The sequence below is a fragment of the Equus caballus genome, chromosome 8 (genome assembly GCF_041296265.1).
Source record: "Equus caballus isolate H_3958 breed thoroughbred chromosome 8, TB-T2T, whole genome shotgun sequence".
NCBI classification, from domain to species: Eukaryota; Metazoa; Chordata; class Mammalia; order Perissodactyla; family Equidae; genus Equus; species Equus caballus.
In genome coordinates, this window is record NC_091691.1 from 102239874 (window position 1) to 102257361 (window position 17488).

At 46.8% G+C, this 17488-nt stretch overlaps 2 protein-coding genes across 4 annotated transcripts in view; one reads left to right on the top strand and one right to left on the bottom strand.

Moving 5' to 3' along the window:
• TXNL4A (thioredoxin like 4A) overlaps positions 1-1173 on the bottom strand; it is a 28475-nt gene extending 27302 nt beyond the window's left edge. Inside the window, exon 1 of one of the 3 annotated variants that reach the window (XM_070275060.1) lies at positions 1010-1173. The gene's annotated coding sequence lies outside the window, so the exon portion shown is untranslated. The remainder of the gene's footprint in view (positions 1-1009) is intronic. The other 2 variants (XM_070275058.1, XM_070275057.1) reach the window with 2 other exon arrangements.
• On the top strand, positions 930-16338 carry LOC100146447 (probable 2-ketogluconate reductase). The gene is made up of 6 exons (XM_001915484.5): positions 930-1542; positions 7108-7492; positions 8421-8592; positions 10043-10221; positions 11667-11763; positions 16149-16338. The coding sequence occupies exons 2-6, from the start codon at positions 7111-7113 to the stop codon at positions 16303-16305; spliced, it is 987 nt and encodes a 328-aa protein (XP_001915519.1). The 5' UTR covers positions 930-1542; positions 7108-7110; the 3' UTR covers positions 16306-16338.
• Positions 16339-17488: the final 1150 nt, after the last annotated feature.

Genomic DNA, 17488 nt, shown 5'->3' on the forward strand with positions numbered 1-17488 from the left:
GCCTATTAGAAACAGTCATTCCCAAGATGAGTGTTCATGTTTAACTTAGAAGGAAGTACAGGCAGCAACAGGACAGCTGACAAGCGCCTGCGCTCGTGACTCTGACCGAGAACTGTGGAGAGGAGACGGCGAGCGACCCGCGGAGGCTCAGCAAGGCCGGGCAGCACCGAGCCCGCCGGCCGCTCTCCCAGAAGGAAGGCGGCCCCGAGGGGCGGGGGGCCGGCTCCGCCCGTGGCCCCGCCCACCACCGCCACGGGGGGCGGGGCCAAGCCACACCCCCGACGGTCTCCAGGCCCCGCCCACCACCGCCCCGGGGGACCCCCCCCAAGCCACACCCCCGATGGTCTCCACGGCCCCGCCCACCGCCGCCCCGGACCCTCCAAGCCACACCCCCGACGGTCTCCAAGCTCCGCCCACCGCCGCCCCGGACCCTCCAAGCCACACCCCCGACGGTCTCCACAGCTCCGCCCACCGCCTTCCCGGACCCTCCAAGCCACACCCCCGACGGTCTCCACAGCTCCGCCCACCGCCTTCCCGGACCCTCCAAGCCACACCCTCGACGGTCTCCACAGCTCCGCCCACCGCCGCCCCGGGCCCTCCAAGCCACACCCTCGACGGTCTCCAAGCTCCGCCCACCGCCGCCCCGGACCCTCCAAGCCACACCCCCGACGGTCTCCACAGCTCCGCCCACCGCCTTCCCGGACCCTCCAAGCCACACCCCCGACGGTCTCCACAGCTCCGCCCACCGCCTTCCCGGACCCTCCAAGCCACACCCTCGACGGTCTCCACAGCTCCGCCCACCGCCGCCCCGGGCCCTCCAAGCCACACCCTCGACGGTCTCCAGGGCCCCGCCCACCGCCGCCCCGGTACACACCCGCAACCTTCCCCGCCGCACAGGCCTCACACACCGACGACCCCACTGCGGCCCAGGGGCTTCCTGAATGTTCCGAAGTGGGGTGCACCTCTGATTGCCTCACCGCCCTGTGTCGCCGCCACCACCGCAACCAACCTCTTCCAGGCCGCCACACGCAAGCGCAGTCCCGCCGCGACTTTCGCTGTCTGCGTCGGCCACCAAGGCGCTAACGTGGGGGGCGTGAGCGGGTCCATGTGGCGCGGGAGAGGGCGTGGCCTAGTCGGGGGCGGGGCGAGGTTGTGGGCGTGGCCGGCGGAGTCAGGCGCAGGCTCGGCGGCTGAGAGGTCACTGTGCTCTTTGGCCCTGGCGTTTGCTGCCAGGCTGTGCCCGAGAGGTCGCGGTCTACTACAGCGTCCCTTAAATCTGGGGTCCTTTTAAAAGGTCAATGTGCCCCTATGATGTCGCGGCGTGGGCCGGAGACTGGGCGGTGTGTGATGTGGCTGTGACTCGGACCTCACCTGGGACAGGTGGGCCGCATTAGAATCCCAGGACCCACGCGGACCCACATTGGACGATCCTAAAAGATTTAACAAGGCCAACTCAACGTCGGTGTTTATACGTGCCTCGTGCGAGAAGGGCTTAAGGCGGTTCCAGGGACTCTGCCCGAACCTACGCGTCAATTTGGACAGGTATTTGTTTTCCTAAGCTCTAGGCAATAGCAGATTAAGCTTTAAATGGGTAAGATCCAAGCTCCCACATCAGATTTTAGTTCATAGTTTACTTTCTTACAGGAATCCGTTTTTTGTCTTTCTTTTCTTTGATTTTAGCAAGCTGCGACCGTCCATTTCTTAGGTGAGCAGCACCTGGTTTTGCTGAGACACATTGTAATAGTACTGATTTTAAATTATGCTGGATTTGTTGATTCCTGGTGACTGGGGAAACCTCACGTAAAAGGTGCCAGCAGGCCTTTGGACTCTGTCAGCCCTTTGGCATTTCTTAATCTTTGAGGTCCCCTTATCCAGTCATGTGCTGATTAGATAATTTTCTGTCAAATCCAGAAGGTCATGCTAAGGATGATAAGGCAGAGGGGCTAACCATGGCATCACCTACCCCTCATTATGGAGAATTCTTTTTTCCAGCCTGTTTTCTGAGCCTCTTGTGCAGAATCTGGGCGGGGGGTCTATGTGGAGGACAGAGAACAAACAACTTTGATTTTATACTCATGGAGGGCAGAGAACTACTGGTAGGTGAGACAAGGACTTATGAAAGGTTTGGAGAAAGAGGAGGACAGATTTGACAGAAGGGAAGATAAAAGCCAGCTGGTGCTGGTTTGAGGCAACTCTTGGCACGTTGGGGAAGTGAGGATGATTTTGGGGGATGTTGGACTCACCTGTCAAATATTAAGAGAGGAAGAGCATGATGAAAGAGGATTTTAAGAAATTTTACTTTGTTTTATGAATCCAGTCTCCTTTGGTGTAGTTTCTTCATTTTTTTTTAGAGACTTGGGTAAATATCTAAATTGTTCAGATTTAAACATTAGTAACTCCCATTCCTTGAAAGCTTAGAGTTGGTTCTCTGAGCTCTGCATGTTATCTCACTGCGTGTTATCAGGGCCACCGTGCAAGGCTGTCTGTTACCCTCATTTTGGGTTGGATGAAAGTGAGTTTCAGAGAGAAACACAGCCAAGCAGAGCAGTGGGCCTGAACCCACAGCCCAGCTTCCTCGTCTGCACTTCCTCCTGCTCTGTTCTCATACGTCTGTACTGCCCTCACTCCATCTTTGTTGTTTTTCTTTCTGTCTCAAAAACTAAAACATGTTTTTAGTGGTTGCATTTGGTTTTTATGTTTCTCGGGGGTTTTTTTTTTGTTTTTTATTTTTAAAGATTGGCGCCTGAGCTAAAATCTGTTGTCAATCTTTTTTTTTCCTTCTTCTTCTTCTCCCCAAAGTCCCCCAGTACGTAGTTGAATATTCTAGTTGTAGGTCCTTCTGGCTTTGCTATGTGGGGTGCTGCCTCAGCATGGCTCGATGAGTGGTGCTAGGTCTGTGCCCAGGATCTGAACTGATGAAACTCTGGGCTGCTGAAGTGGAGCGTGCGAACTTAACCACTCAGGCATGGGCCTGGCCGCTTGTTTTTGCTTTTTAAATTAAAAATATATTCTTTACTCCGACCCCCTCCCTCTTCTGCCAATTGAACTAGTTCTCCTGTATAGTCATGCACCGCATAACGACTTTTTGGTCAGTGGCGGGCTATATGTTCGACGGTGGTCCCATGAGATTAGTACCATATAACTGTCAGGGAGGAGAAATTTTCTTCTACCTTTCTAAAGTTCTGGCTGGTCTAAGAAGTTGACATGAGGCAGATTAACAGGGGAAAATCAAACAAAAAGTTAATAACATGTGTACCTCCTATATACATGGGAGAGACCCATAACTTAGCAATATGGCAGAAGCCATCACCCTGTACCATCTTCAGCGAAAGATAAAAGATGATGTTGAGGTGGAGAGTCAGTTATGGGAGCTGACCAGGGAAAGCACAGTAAACAAGGGTAGGATTGTTATGTAGATTTTAGTCCTTGCCTTATCCATTGATGACGAGAGTTTCTAGAGATTTAGAGCCATCCCCCTCTTACTGGTACAAGGAGGGAGACACGCTTACACGTGGCGGTTTCCTTTACAAATGTACATGTCTCTTAGAAAAGGGTAACTTCTACTTGGTTTTCAGAGCTTCTCCCATCTCTACTGTTTCTTAAAAAAATAACCAGCCTAAACCAATTTTTATGCCAAAGGGACATATTTTGGGGTGGCAATTTCTGCTTCCCCACATAGCCTAGGTGTGTAGTAGGCCACACCATCTAGGTTTGTGTAAGTTCACTAGTGTTCACATGGCAACACAATTGCCTAATGACACAGTTCTCAGAACCCCTCCATTAAGTGTGTCTGTTGTAAGGCGACATGTGCCTGGAATTGTGTAACCCGTGCTCCTCCCGGCTCCATCCTTCTCTGTACCCAGGCTCTAGCACAGCAGTCACAAGGGAGCACCGGTTGCTTCAGGACCAGTGAACCTGCGTGCCTCCCTCTGCTCCTTTCTCTCCTGAGTACTATATGAACATCATCTTACTTTTCTTTGAAAGAAGCTGTTGGAAGTTCATTCTACTTTATTTTTCTTTCTGGGTCTCAATTTTATAGGGACTTTACAAGAAGAAAATCTTGAATTTAGAGCCTTGGGTTTGTTGAAGGCAATTTCAACAAAAGTAAGATTCTTTTCTCTCTCTTTTTTAAAATTAATTCTTTTAAAATGAGGTTATGATAGTTTACAACATTGTGATATTTCAGTTGTACATTATTATTGGTCAGTCACCATATAGGTGCGCCCCTTCACCCCCTGTGCCCACCCCCCACCTCCCTTCCTCCTGGTAACCACTAAATAGTTCTCTTTTTCCATGCATTTGTTTATCTTCCACATATGAGTGAAATCAGATGGTGTTGTCTTATTCTGTCTGACTTATTTTGCTTAACATAATATCCTCAAGGTCCATCCTTGTTGTTGCAAATGGGACGATTTTCTCTTTTTTATGGCTGAGTAGTATTCCATTTATATATATGCCAACTCTTCTTTATCTGATGATTGGTCCATGGGCACTTGGGCAGCTTCCATGTCTTGGCTATTGTGAATAGTGCTGCTATGAACATAGGGATGCATAGCTCTCTTTGTATTGTTGATTTCAAGTTCTCTGGATAGTTATCTAGTAGTGGGATAGCTGGGTCATATGGTATTTCTAATTTTAGTTTTTTGAGAAAGCTCCATACTATTTTCCATAGTGGCTGCACCAGTTTGCATTCCCACCAGCAGTGTATGAGGGTTCCCTTTTCTCCACACCCTCCTCAACATTTGTTATTTTTTGTCTTGGTTATTATAGCCATTCTATCTTTTCTCTTTTAAATTAAGCAATCATTTTGCAAGAAGAAAATAACTAATTTTTAATGTTTTACCAGTTCAAATTGAATAACGTAAGGAAAATGCACATGGCATTTGGAAAATGTATGTGTCTGAGCTATCATTCTGTTAGCCAAAAACAAAGTGTAAAATTTTTGATTTTTCCAAATTTCTTTTGACTTGGACAAAATGCAGTTGCCTAATAATACACTAGTTGGTCGAGTGTTCCTTCATTGTCGGAATGTTCCCAGCCTCTCCGTCATGTTAATACTGTCCCTTTAGGACACCTCCCTGAGGCATGTCCACTTAGCCCTGTCCCTACAGAAATTAGGGGAAGAGAAAGAAATGTGATCTTAGGGTGCAGCTGGAAATCACTCCTTGCTTTTGGTACTCCAGTTTCCCCAGGAACTCAGGAAGGCTGGGAGACCTTTGACCAGCCACAGAGCTATGCCTGAACCCAAGCCCACCCCCTGAGCACAGGGCTCAGCACCAGCAGCAAAGAGTGCTTCTGCTCCTTCTCAGGAAGCTGTTGCTGGGGGTCTGGCTCCCTGTCTCAAGCTGCTTTGCTGGACTCCTGGCCTGTGACTGCAGATGGTGAAGTTTGGTGTTTGTGAAGAGAGACAGACAGAGAAAGGAGTGAGCTCAAATCCGCCCAGCGCTCCCATCGCTGTTACTGCATCTCTCCTGACTGGGAATCTTGCTCCCTTGTAACATTTGGAGCAGCCACGAGTCACCTGGAGAGTCTCCAGTCTTTTCCATATACAACCAGTGACAATAATGAGGGGATGGGCATGTACCATTGCTCTATAACCGGGGATGTCAATGATAGAGCTGTCAGGAATTGAGCCTCCTCTCTGTGGACATAAACTAAGTCTTCTTATCTTGATAAAGCTCTTTTTTTTTAAAATTGCTTTTTCTCCCCAAATCCCCCCAGTACATAGTTGTATATTTTAGTCTAGTTGTTTCATGTGGGATGCCGCCTCAGCATGGCCTAAGGAGCAGTGCCATGTCCACACCCAGGATCTGAACCTAGGAAACCCTGGGCCATCAAAGCAGAGCCCGTGAACTTAACCGCTCAGCCATGGGGCTGATCCCCATTGAAAAAACTCTTTTACTCAAAGTCCAAAAAGTAAATGCAAAAGGGCCGGCCCCATGGCCAAGTGGTTAAGTTCGTGCGCTCCGCTTTGGTGGCCCAGGGTTTCACTGGTTCAAATCCTGGGTGCGGTGCAGACATGGCACTGCTCACCGAGCCATGCTGAGGCGGCGTCCCACATACCACAACTAAAAGGACTCACAACTGAAAATATGCAACTATGTACCAGGGGGCTTTGGGGAGGAAAAGGAAAAATAAAATCTTTAAAAAAAAAAAAAAAGTAAATGCAAGGATTTTTTAAACGAGTTACACCCTGTGCTTTGAATAAATTTTAAACATTTTTTGCTAAGTTCATGACCCAAAGATAAAATGCATTCATTGGCCTCAACTCCTGAAAAACAACAGGAGTGTTTTTCTTTTGATATATTTCTTTTTGGAGGAAAGCTATAAAATGTTAAAAATACCTTATTTTTAATTAGGAACAAGGAACATAAAACTTTATTTAATTCATTTGACAGATAATAACAAATATCTTTTACTTTCACAATAAAAAATGGTCAGTTTTATTCATTATTTATTGCTGCATATGTAGCAAATTACCCTAAATTTTGGTGGCTGGGGAAAATAAACATCTATTATCTCCCAGGTCTTAGGGTCAGGAACCCAAGAGCGGCTTACCCGGGTGATTCTGGCTTAGGCTCTCACAAAACTGTCATCAAGGTGTGGGCCAGGGCGCTGTCTCGAGGCTCACTGGGTGTCGGCTCCCTGACTCCCTCACCTGGGCCTCTGCATGGCGCCGCCTCCAGCGTGACCCCTGGCTTCCTCCAGGAAAGAGGGGGAGAGCGCGAGCAAGAGCAGTGACCTCCTGTTGCTTCTGCCGTGTTTCGGGTAACTAGAAGCGCACTCCAGGGTTGAGGTCACCCAAAGGTGAGATTACTGGGAGGGGGTCATTGGAGACCAGCTCACAGGCTGCCAGTCACAGGCTGCCAGCACAGCTGAAGGGCGGAAGTGAAGCCCCAGGTTAGAGAGAGGGGAAAGCGGGTGTGATGGAGACATTGGTACCTTCGGGCTCTGGGTCTGTTGCTTTTCAGGTTTTATAGGAATTTGTCCAGGAAATAAAATGAATTACAGTCCTGTTGTAGTTCAGAAAACCTGAAGAGTAGCAGAAGCGCATCTGAGTTGGGCTCTTAGGGGCGCTCTTCAGAAACCACGTTTGTCTTTCTGCAGGCCATGGGAAATCAGGACCTACCTGGAGTTCTGGTGTCTGGGTTTGAAGGACCATGTTGTATATGTGAGGATCATGTTGGAGATCTGCAGAAACACTTTAATCTCATTACCATGCAAGAATTTTTAGAAAATAAAACACAGTTTGGTCCAAAGATCCAAGCCGTCTATATCTGGGGTGGAAAGCCAGCTGTTGACCTGGAGCTCCTGCAGAGCCTGCCCTCCTTGAAGATCATTGCCAGTTCAGGAGCAGGCCTGGATCACCTGGACCGGAAGCTCATTGCCAGCTTTGGTGTGAAGGTGGCCAACACACCACACGCTGTTTCCAGCCCCACGGCAGACCTGGGGATGGCCTTGCTGCTGGCGGCAGCTCGGAGACTAGTGGAAGGTAAGTGGCCATTGGAGACGCTGGTTTTCCAAAGAGTCAGGTGACAGATATTTAATAACACACGTGATAAAATCATCTCATCTTCAAACCACAGGTCTTTTTCTGGCCCTGATTTCTTCCCACCGAGTCAAGGACTTTGTTGTACTTGGGACCTGGAGCCACTCTTGGTCATTTGCCACCTATTTCATGCCCAAGCCTGGTGCCCAGGCACATGTGGTCCCACAGTCTGTCTGATGGCAGCCCTGTTCTCCCCCACCAGATTCCGCCCATCATGGAACAGGCAGTAATCGTGTGCTGTGAAGTGACTTCAGCACCACTATAGACATGCCCTTGGGGTCATTCTTTGGCCGGTCAGCATACTACCCTGGGGTGTAGGCCTACAAGTGGGTAGGTGGATTCCCACCTCTCTACACACAGGACGTCTCTGGGCACACCCCCAGAAAAGGCAGTGTTGCAGTTCCAGACTCGGCCCCCACTCCTGATGGAGTTTTGTTGTGGAGGGGCTTGAGGAAAGAGAAGCAAGAAACAGGTTCTGTCTGTGTCTGCATGCTGGTTCACGCGCATACACACTTACATGACACACGCACATATATGTACAGATGCTCACATTTCATACACAGATGGTCACACATGCACACACCAAAACCAACAAATTTTAACCAGAAATCCTTTCTTAATGTGAAAGGATTTGCTGTTTTAAAGCATTCTACCAGGAGGCTGGTTTAGTTATGAGGAGACTGCCATTTGTTCTTGTCATTCACCCGTTTCAGAAACGTTGGCTTGCTGTCAGATAGCAATGCGTGAGTGCCCACGGTCCCCGCAGGCATCCTCTCCCCTCATCTCTTTGTCAGAAGGTCCTAGTCAGGCTTGTGGGGTTTCTGTGTATGGTGCCATCCCTGCTGCCCACTTTGTACCTTGTATGTTCTAGGTTACCGGTTGGCTATTTCACCAGATACAGAGAACTTTCCTACAAACTTTATGGGTCAAGAAGTGACGGGGGCCACTCTAGGAATCATTGGCATGGGCAACATTGGCTATAAGATTGCTCAGAGAGCCAAAGCCTTTGAAATGAAGATTCTGTATCACAATCGGAAATGCAGGTAAAATTCAGAAAATGGACTTGAAATTAACTAAGCAGAACTTATACCATCACTGCCTTAAATAAGGTTTGGGTATGTTATCCCTCCATTTTTCAGAAGACTCCCCTACTCTTTCTCTCCAAAAAGTAGGGTTGATGGTCAAGAAAGACATGGTAGTATTTTTATTGTTACCTAGAAATGTGAATATGACTTCTTTTCAAAACTTCACCAGAAAGAAAAGAGATTTTTAACTCACGATTGTGTTTTTATTTCTAAAGTGATTTTTTTGATCTTGGGATGTGCTGTCCACACCCACTGGTTTCTTAAGTACTGAGGTATACGCTCATGGAGTCAGTCATTCAGTCTGAAACCCACCTCCTTTCATATGCAATTTCTCTGTCCACCTCTAGCAGCATTCAGCCTGACACCCAGTCCGGTTGATTCTGTGTCTAAAACAATCCTCAAAGCTGCCTGTTCGTTCTGTCTTTATCAATGCCACCAGGCTCCAGCCACATCCTTTCTCACCTGAAATACACGTCCTCCTAAGGGGCTGCTCATGTCCACTCTTGAACTTTGTTCACAACCATTTAGCGGCTTTGCATTGCACATGGAGTAGATTCTGGCTGATGAGAGATTCCTGGAGGCATGGTGAGCTGGAAAGGTTTTAGATCAAAGCTGTTCCCCTTTCTCAGTCCCTGTGTGTGCACGGTGGACAGCGGAGAGACTTAGGTAGGTGTCACGACTTTCAGTGCGAAGAGAGGGCAAATGCAGAGGCCAGGGCTCTTCCAGGACAAGGTATGCAGTGTGGGCAGGGTGCTCAGGAGGGAGCTGGTGTGCTGGTCGTTCCATTCATCTTTCTTCCAGGCCACCCCCGGGGGAGACACGTATTAGGAAAGAACTTGTATAATTTTGTATCCCGTATTTGTGTGGCAGTGGTGGCTACCAGATAGGCTGTGACCTCCTGGAGCTTGGAATTTCAGTTGAATAATCGGCTGTCTGGGGTGGCCGGAGCAGGCGTTGAGATTAGACCAAAACCAAAACAAAGTCCCACCTGCTCAGCCCCTTGGGTCCTTGCTTTCTATTCAGGAGATGGCACTCCTAGGCACTCTCCTGGCTTGTCTTTTTTCTGGAAACTTTGATGTGCTTACCCACACTCAGCAATGCTCTGACGCCGCTAAAAGCTTGTTTGACACACGATCCGGCTTGCACCAGGTTCTGGCAGTTCTAAGATGAGTGAGAGGAAGCTCCTGGCCTCAAGGAGCTTCCAGTCTGTCTGGAAATCCTGCAGACACTGAGGTCTCGCCTCAGAGAACCCGGAGGCACCCACGGGGTTTCCATGGGTGAGTCCTGGCCTCCTGGGCCCAGGGGAGGACAGACCGACTCCCTGACTCCCCTGAGAAATTCCTTCCTGTGGCAACCTGATGAATTTCTGACTAGAGAACGTGATTTTTCTTCCTTGTTCCCTTCATAGGAAATTGGAAGAGGAGAAAGCTGTTGGGGCCACTTACTGTGAAAGGCTGGATGACCTGCTTCAGCAATCGGACTTTGTCATGTTGGCCGTGAGCCTGACGCCCCAGACGCAGAGGTTGATCGGGAGGAGGGAGCTAAGACTGATGAAGCCCACGGCAATTCTCGTCAACATTGGCAGAGGTACCTGCTCCACTGTCTGTGTGTGGGATGGTGTGGCTGGAAAGTCATGTGGGAGAAACCCCTCTGGCTGCTCTCTCGACATGTCTAGTCAACTTTTTTCCTGAATGGCTGCGTGGTCTGAAACATCCACTCAGCCTGGTGGGGTGGTGAGTTAATGAGATTTTACTTTCTGTTTAGAAATATTTCTGATTTTTGTCTTCATATCATTTTGAACCTCAAATTAGTAACAAAAAGAATGAGAATGCTACAATATTGAGGTTTTCAAAGCCAACTTTGGGCCCCTCCTTGGGGTAGGGGCATCACAGTTTAATCTTCTAGGTGTAATTAAGCAAGATTTGTGGGGATGAGTTTTCTGAGCCTTCACTTTAAAAAATACCTTAGTGTTAGTTTGGTTATTTGACGTTACGTGGTCCTTTGTGTACAGGAGGTAGTGGTGGGTTGCTGTGGGCTTTATAAGAGAGAGAGTCCCTCTGGACACTGCGAGTGACAGCACACGTGAGGATCTGTGCTGCCAAACTTCCAGATGGCTCACCTTTGCGGGGTTGGGGGCCAGAGGACAGGTGAGGCCCGGCACTACCAACAGCCACACGTGTCTCTCGTCTGTAAAACAAGGAAAACAGTGCTTGCCATGAAACCTCACAGGGCCGAGTAATGCCTGAGCGTCCTCTGAAAGTTCAGACCCTCCAGATGAGCAGGAAGGACAGTGCACTATGTGCTCTCAGTAATATCAGAGGCTAGTGGACGTGGTGAAGATTCTGGAAAAACAAACACCCCAGGAAGGACCTGGGACGAGGCTTCTCCAACGGTGGCACAGACAAGCCACGGGTGCTCTGTGTCCTGGCTGGCAGGGTGGTCACTCACAGCCAGTCAGCAGAAAGAAGACACCCTCATTGCTGGGCTCCTTGCCAGCCTCTGCTAGAAGGAAAGGGTTTCTCTCAGCTTCTGCTGCTCAAATGTGGCCTGCTATTTTGTATTTGAAATGGCCGTTATGGATCATGTCTGTGATTGTTCAGTTTTTAATGTGCATATAAAACTGGGGGGGCTCAGCTTGAACCCTACAGTGGTTTTGGGAGATGGTGTGAAGTGAGACCGGCCCAGGCTCAGGCAGACCTGGGCTCAGATCCCAGGTTGTCAGCATGCTAGCCGCTGTGTGACCTTGGGTGAGTTTATAACCTAGGAGCCTGTTTCCTCATCTGTGAAATGAATATTGGCTTTGCTGGTCACTGGGGGACTCAGTGAGACAGCATCTTTGAGGCTTAGTGCACTGCCTGGCACACGGAAGGCTCACAACGTCTAACAATGAATCGGCAGAACGGAGTTCACTGCTGTTTGTCAGACTTCTGACAAAATCAGGATGTGTTTGGAATCGTAGCTAATGTGACCAAAGTGTCTTTCCCGTGTGCTGCCTAACTGATGGCTGCAGAACAACTGTCTCATCAACTCAGGTCTGTTGGTCGATCAAGATGCACTGATGGAAGCTCTTGAGACCGGGGTTATTAAAGCAGCAGCGCTGGACGTGACGTACCCAGAGCCCCTGCCCAGGTAATGAAGCGGGACGGAACCGCAGTTCTCTCGATGCGGGAGGGGCGGGGCAGTCCGCAGACACCCGCTTTTGGCGTCTGCGGCCGCGGTGAGTCTCAGAGCTGCTGGGCCTTGGCCGTGGCGGGGCTCAGCAGGCCTCTGGTGACCTGTCCAGTTTGGCAGACGATCGGGCCTCTGCTTCAGCACCTCCACGAACAGAGCTCAGGGCGCTCGGGCGGCAGACCCGTGGACGGAGACTGCACCAGGCAGGCTTCCTCACGTCGAGCCGAAATAGTGCCCCCTGACCCGTTGGCCCTGTTTGCCCTCTGGAGCATCAGGGGGTAACTTCAATCGTTCTTCTGTTTTACAAACCTTCATGTGTTTTAAGACAACCACTACGTTTTCAAATTAGTCTTTTTTTTGAGGCTAAATAGCTCCATATCCTTCAAGTGTAGCCTAAATGATGGCATTTCCAGACAACTTGTCATATTACTGTCTTCCAGCACTTTAGTTTTTAAGGTCCTTTGAAAATGTGCTCTTAAGAATTGAACACAATATCACGCTGTGGCTTGACCACCGTAGGAAATTACACAAAGGTCATGTTCGTGGCACATGTTTCCTGGAAGCCTCCTTGCACCCTTAGCTCAGTGAGTTTTTAGTCCACTAAAATTGAAATTGTTATTCCCTTAATTATTTTTTTAGTACACGTGGAATTCTACATTTACTTCTATTTAATTTCATTTGCTTGTGTGTTTTGACCCAATGTTCCAGCCTGTTAGGACTGCAGCCTAGATTGTCATTTATTTTGCATCTTGATGCTGTTGTTCAATAAACTAGCTATTTCTAGCTTTGGCTCCTCCAGCTGTGATTTCTACCCGGTAAGCAAATTACTGTCAGCTAAATGTTTGACGTTACAATCAGATTTAATATGTAAAATCATCAAGATTGACCATAGAACTTACAGACATTTCTGAGAAAAACAATTTACTTAGAACAGTGTCTCAAAATGTAGTCTGGAGACCCTTTCAGAGGGTCTGTGAAGTCATTACTATTTTCATAATAATGTAAGATGTTATTTACCTTTCCACTCATGTTCTCTCACAAATGTACAGTGGAGTTTTCTGGAGACTAATGACATGTGATTATGTCATCACTGTGACAGCTAATGAAATGTGTGCTTCTGTATTATGAATATTTTTTCAGTTTAAATTTCTAATAGAGTAAATGTTGATAGATATAACCCACATAAACAAATGATCTTTGCAGTTCTTAATTTTTAAGAGTGTAAAGAAGTCCTGAGACTAAATGTTTGAGAACCACTAATCCAGATCAAAAAATAATTTCAATACAAATTAAGCATGAACATTTTAGTTGTCAACTTACTTGGAAACCTAGAAGTCACGTGATCATCCCTGTTGCCTATTCTGCAAAAATGAACTTTTTATTAGACTCACTAACAAGTCAAAGGGCAAATACCAGGGTTGTATCCCAAAGTTTCCTTTATCCCAATAGGTGGTGCACTCCCACTGTCCCATGTGAAGTCATTTTTGTGGCCAAGAGATTTAGCACTTATTTTATGAATAACTTAATCTTTAGATATTCATATTAACTTGTAACCTGTATATTATCTTTCTCAGATGTGTTTGAGTTTTCATCTTGATTTTTGGGGGAGACATTTTGTTGTCTCTTACTGTGAAAAAAATTTAAAAAGTAGGAAATTTGGGATTATTTAGTCATACTACATAAGCATTCTTTGCTTTATAAAAAGATTTACTACAAGATTATTTTTAAAAGAAAAAATTCATTTGCCAATAGTGCCAGGAGTCCCCAAGATCACCTTCATGCTTAATGATTTGCTAGAAAGACTCACAGAACTCAGAAAAGCTTTTATAATCACAGTTAGTTTATTACAGTGAAAGGATACAGATTAAAATCAGCAAAGGCAAAAAGTGCTTAGGGTAGAGTCCAGGAGAAAGCAGGCACAAGTTTCCAGTTGTCCTTTCCCAGTGGATTGTATGGATAGTACTTACTGCTTCCAGCAATGATGTGTGACAACATATCTGAGGTATTTCTAACCACCTAAGCCTTGGTGTCAAGGGGACAGTTACATAGGCATGGAGGGCCCACAAGTCTGACATTAGCTATTTAGTTTCCAGCCCCTCCAGAGATTAAACTGATACGGAGTAGCCCAGGGCCCCAGGCTAACAAAAACAGGCATTCACCACAAATCACATTGTTAGCATAAACTGTCTTTGCCCAGACCTCAAGTATAAGAAGACACTCTTATCAGGATATCAGGATATCTCAAGGCCTCAGAGGTTATCTGCTAGAGGCCAGTCAAGGGCCAGTTCTGTCTCTGGAATGTCAGGGTTTGAGCACTCCAAGCCTGCCTGCTGAGTTAATCCTTTACTACACAGGCCACCCCTTGGCCCTTGGCCTGTGCTATCTGACAGCAAAACATATTTATTGGAGCATCCACATTTATTACAGTATCTATATGACAGATACAGTAGTAGTATCGGTATGACTATGCCTGACATTTGGAGGAGCCACTGTGGGGCAGGGATAAATTTAAAGAAACAACTAATCCATCCTATAAAGCCATTACAAAAGTTTTTGTATTTTTGTACTAGTTTGATTACTTGTTTCTCCCTTGATCTACCACTGTTTGTACCTTGTTATGAACTTGTGCAGCACTATTTAGTATATAAATTAGCTGATATTTTGCTAAATCCAGTTTTTCCTCAGGCCAGTCATTTCTCATTGGTATTACCCCCTGAGGAAGCTTTAACTCCATCTCCCAATACAATTGATCATCAGTACCAGTATTATCATATGACTTATTTACATGAGGCAGCTAAATCTTACCAACAATGTCAGTGTTACACCATAGCACAATATGGTCCCCGTACAATTCAGTTTCATTACATGACAAATCAATAACAATTACAGAGATATTTGCTATGCCTTCTCAACAGATTGGCTCTTGCCTATACACCAGTTATTATGGACAGGTATTGTTGGCCATGACTCAGTTATTTCTGGGTTCCAAGTCAGTTGGAAGGAAGCCAGTCACCCTGTCTCAGGTCATAGCCTCATACTGAGACTGGTCTCAAATATGTGCTATTATATAGTAGGGCCCACCTCCTTCCTATGAGGAGGACATGAGTGTTTTTCAGAATAGTTCCTAACCCTGCTAACTGCTACAGGGTGTGCCTTACTTCCATCAGTCCTAGGGGTTGGGGCAGTCATAGTGCATTGATAGAAGTTACAAGTACCCCCAGAGAACTTCCATAGGTTTGGGGGTCCATAAGTTTCCCAAAAGCATGCCCCTTGAGCCTGAGGAAGGAGGGTCATTGCACATGACTACTTTGGCCTCTGTCTGTATTAAAATAGTCAAGAGGCCCTGTTGGGTCAGGTTACAGCCCTTTCCCAATGCAGCATTTTAGTGTTATCCATCATTATGGTTGAGTCTACCTGACCCACTTCACTAAAACCTCATTTTCTTTCAGGCTGACTCCCATCATTTGCCTTCTTCCTGGAAGAGAACTCCTTCTAATCTGCTAATTGTAGTTAATGAATCTTTCCTCTCTGAATGTCACTCCCCATTAAAGGCACACTAAGGGGCCAGCCCTGTGGTTAAGTTTGTGAGCTGCTTTGGCGGCCTGGGGTTTCGCCAGTTCGAATCCTGGGCACGGACACGGCACCGCTCATCAAGCCATGCTGAGGTGGCATCCCACATGCCACAACTAGAAGGACCCACAACTAAAAATACACCACTATGTACTGGGGGGGCTTTTGGAGAAAAAGGAAAAATAAAAAAAATGAAAAAAAAAAAAGACATGCTCAGCTTGTCCCATGATGCCTAGACCAGCACCTATTTACCCTAAAGCCTTTTTGTGTCTTGTGGGTCAGTGTTGTTCAATCCACCATGCACGTTGTACCATTGTGTAGTTATGGCCTTGGTGGTTAGAACACGTGTTTTGCACCCAAAAATGTTGGGTCCCCCATACTAGGGTTAGATGAGTGTGATCATACCTAGGTGTAATTTAGAGTATACCATGAGGCCTTCCATAGCCTTGTCCAACTCAAGGTGGGGATATGAAACAAGAATATGAAGTTAAAGAGACCAAACAAAGGGCTGGCCTGTGGCCGAGTGGCTAAGTTTGTGCACTCCACTTTGGCGGCCTGAGGTTTTGCTGGTTTGGGTCCTGGGCACAGACATGGCACTGCTCATCAGGCCATGCTGAGGCAACATCCTACATAGCACAACCAAAAGGACCCACAACTAAAATGTACAACTATGTACTGGGGGGCTTTGGGGAGAAGAAGGTAAAGTAAAAAATTTAAAAAAAAACAAAACCAAACAACTCTGAATAGCTTTCCTTGATTAATCTGTATTTCAGAGATCATCCTTTGTTGAAGTTAAAGAACATCATTCTGACACCTCACATTGGAAGTGCAACTCATCAAGCCAGAAGACAGACAATGGAAAATATGGTTGAAAGTATCCTGGCTTCTCTCAATGGCCTTCCCATTCCAAATGAAGTGCTACTTAAGTGATTTATGTGGGCTGAGAATTCAGCGGGATAAAAATATGGCAGATTAAACGTGAAAAAAAAATCTTATTTTATGTACTTTATGTTGGAGTCCATTATATAGATTGGTTTAATATTATTTTGGCTGAAAAACTTTAGTAATAATAGTTACCATTTGTTGAGAGCTTGGTCAGTGCTTTACTTCCATTCTCATTTCATCCCCAAGGCATCTCCATGAGGGAAGTTCTGTTGTTATCATTCATAATGAAACCGAGAACAGAGAATTACTTGTCTAAAGTCCCACAGCCTGCAAATATTTGAATTTGGACTAAAACCCTGGGCTAGGTCTGGATTTCCCAGTGGGCTATGTTGCTTTCCATCCTGTTGAGGTCTGCTAGTGTTACCAAACCCACACACAGGTTCCATTTATTGACTACATAGTGGGGCCAATAAAGAAAAGAAAACCCTGAAACACCAGGCTGTGGCAAGGAAAGAGGTTTACTATTATTGAAAGGCAGCCAGATGAGGAGATGGGAGTTAGAACTCAGATCCACCTCCTCCAAGGAAAAAAGGTAGGGATTTTTATCTGGGGTTTTAGGTAGGGGAGGGAGAGCTTGTGCTGGGGTTTTAGGTAGGGGATAGGGAGATGTGGCCTTGCCAGTTGGCACCTTTCCACCAACCTGTGTTTGGCCTTGAAGGTTGAATTTATTTTTCCTTGACTGTCTGGACTTTTCCGGTTGGTTTTTATCTTCAGCCTGCATTTGACCTTGTGAGGCTGAATCTTGATGTCTGGACCTTGACTTCCTGTTAAAGACGGATCCCTCATATACGAAGGAGGGATAGAAGACCTGGTTAAAGGGTTGATGATGCTAAAGATGCACAGCCGCAGTTAGCAAAGCTTACCTCCAAGGTCTTCCCTCTAGGGGAAGTTTTTTTAATCTCTTCATGCTCGGCTAGCTACACTAGCTTTTTGGATTACATAGCCTCCCTGATACTCTAATCACTGTTCATTTGTTTCTTTCAGTCATTTAAAAAATGATTATCGAGCACCTTCTACGTGCCAAGTCTAATTCCCACAAGCGCTGGGACTATGTGGGAAACAAAGTCCCCGCTGTCAGGGGCTTGCTTACTAGTGGGGAGCAGACCAAACAGTGCTGGTCTCTGTGAGAGCCGGTGACGAGTGTGTAGGGGGAACAGGTGGGGAGAGT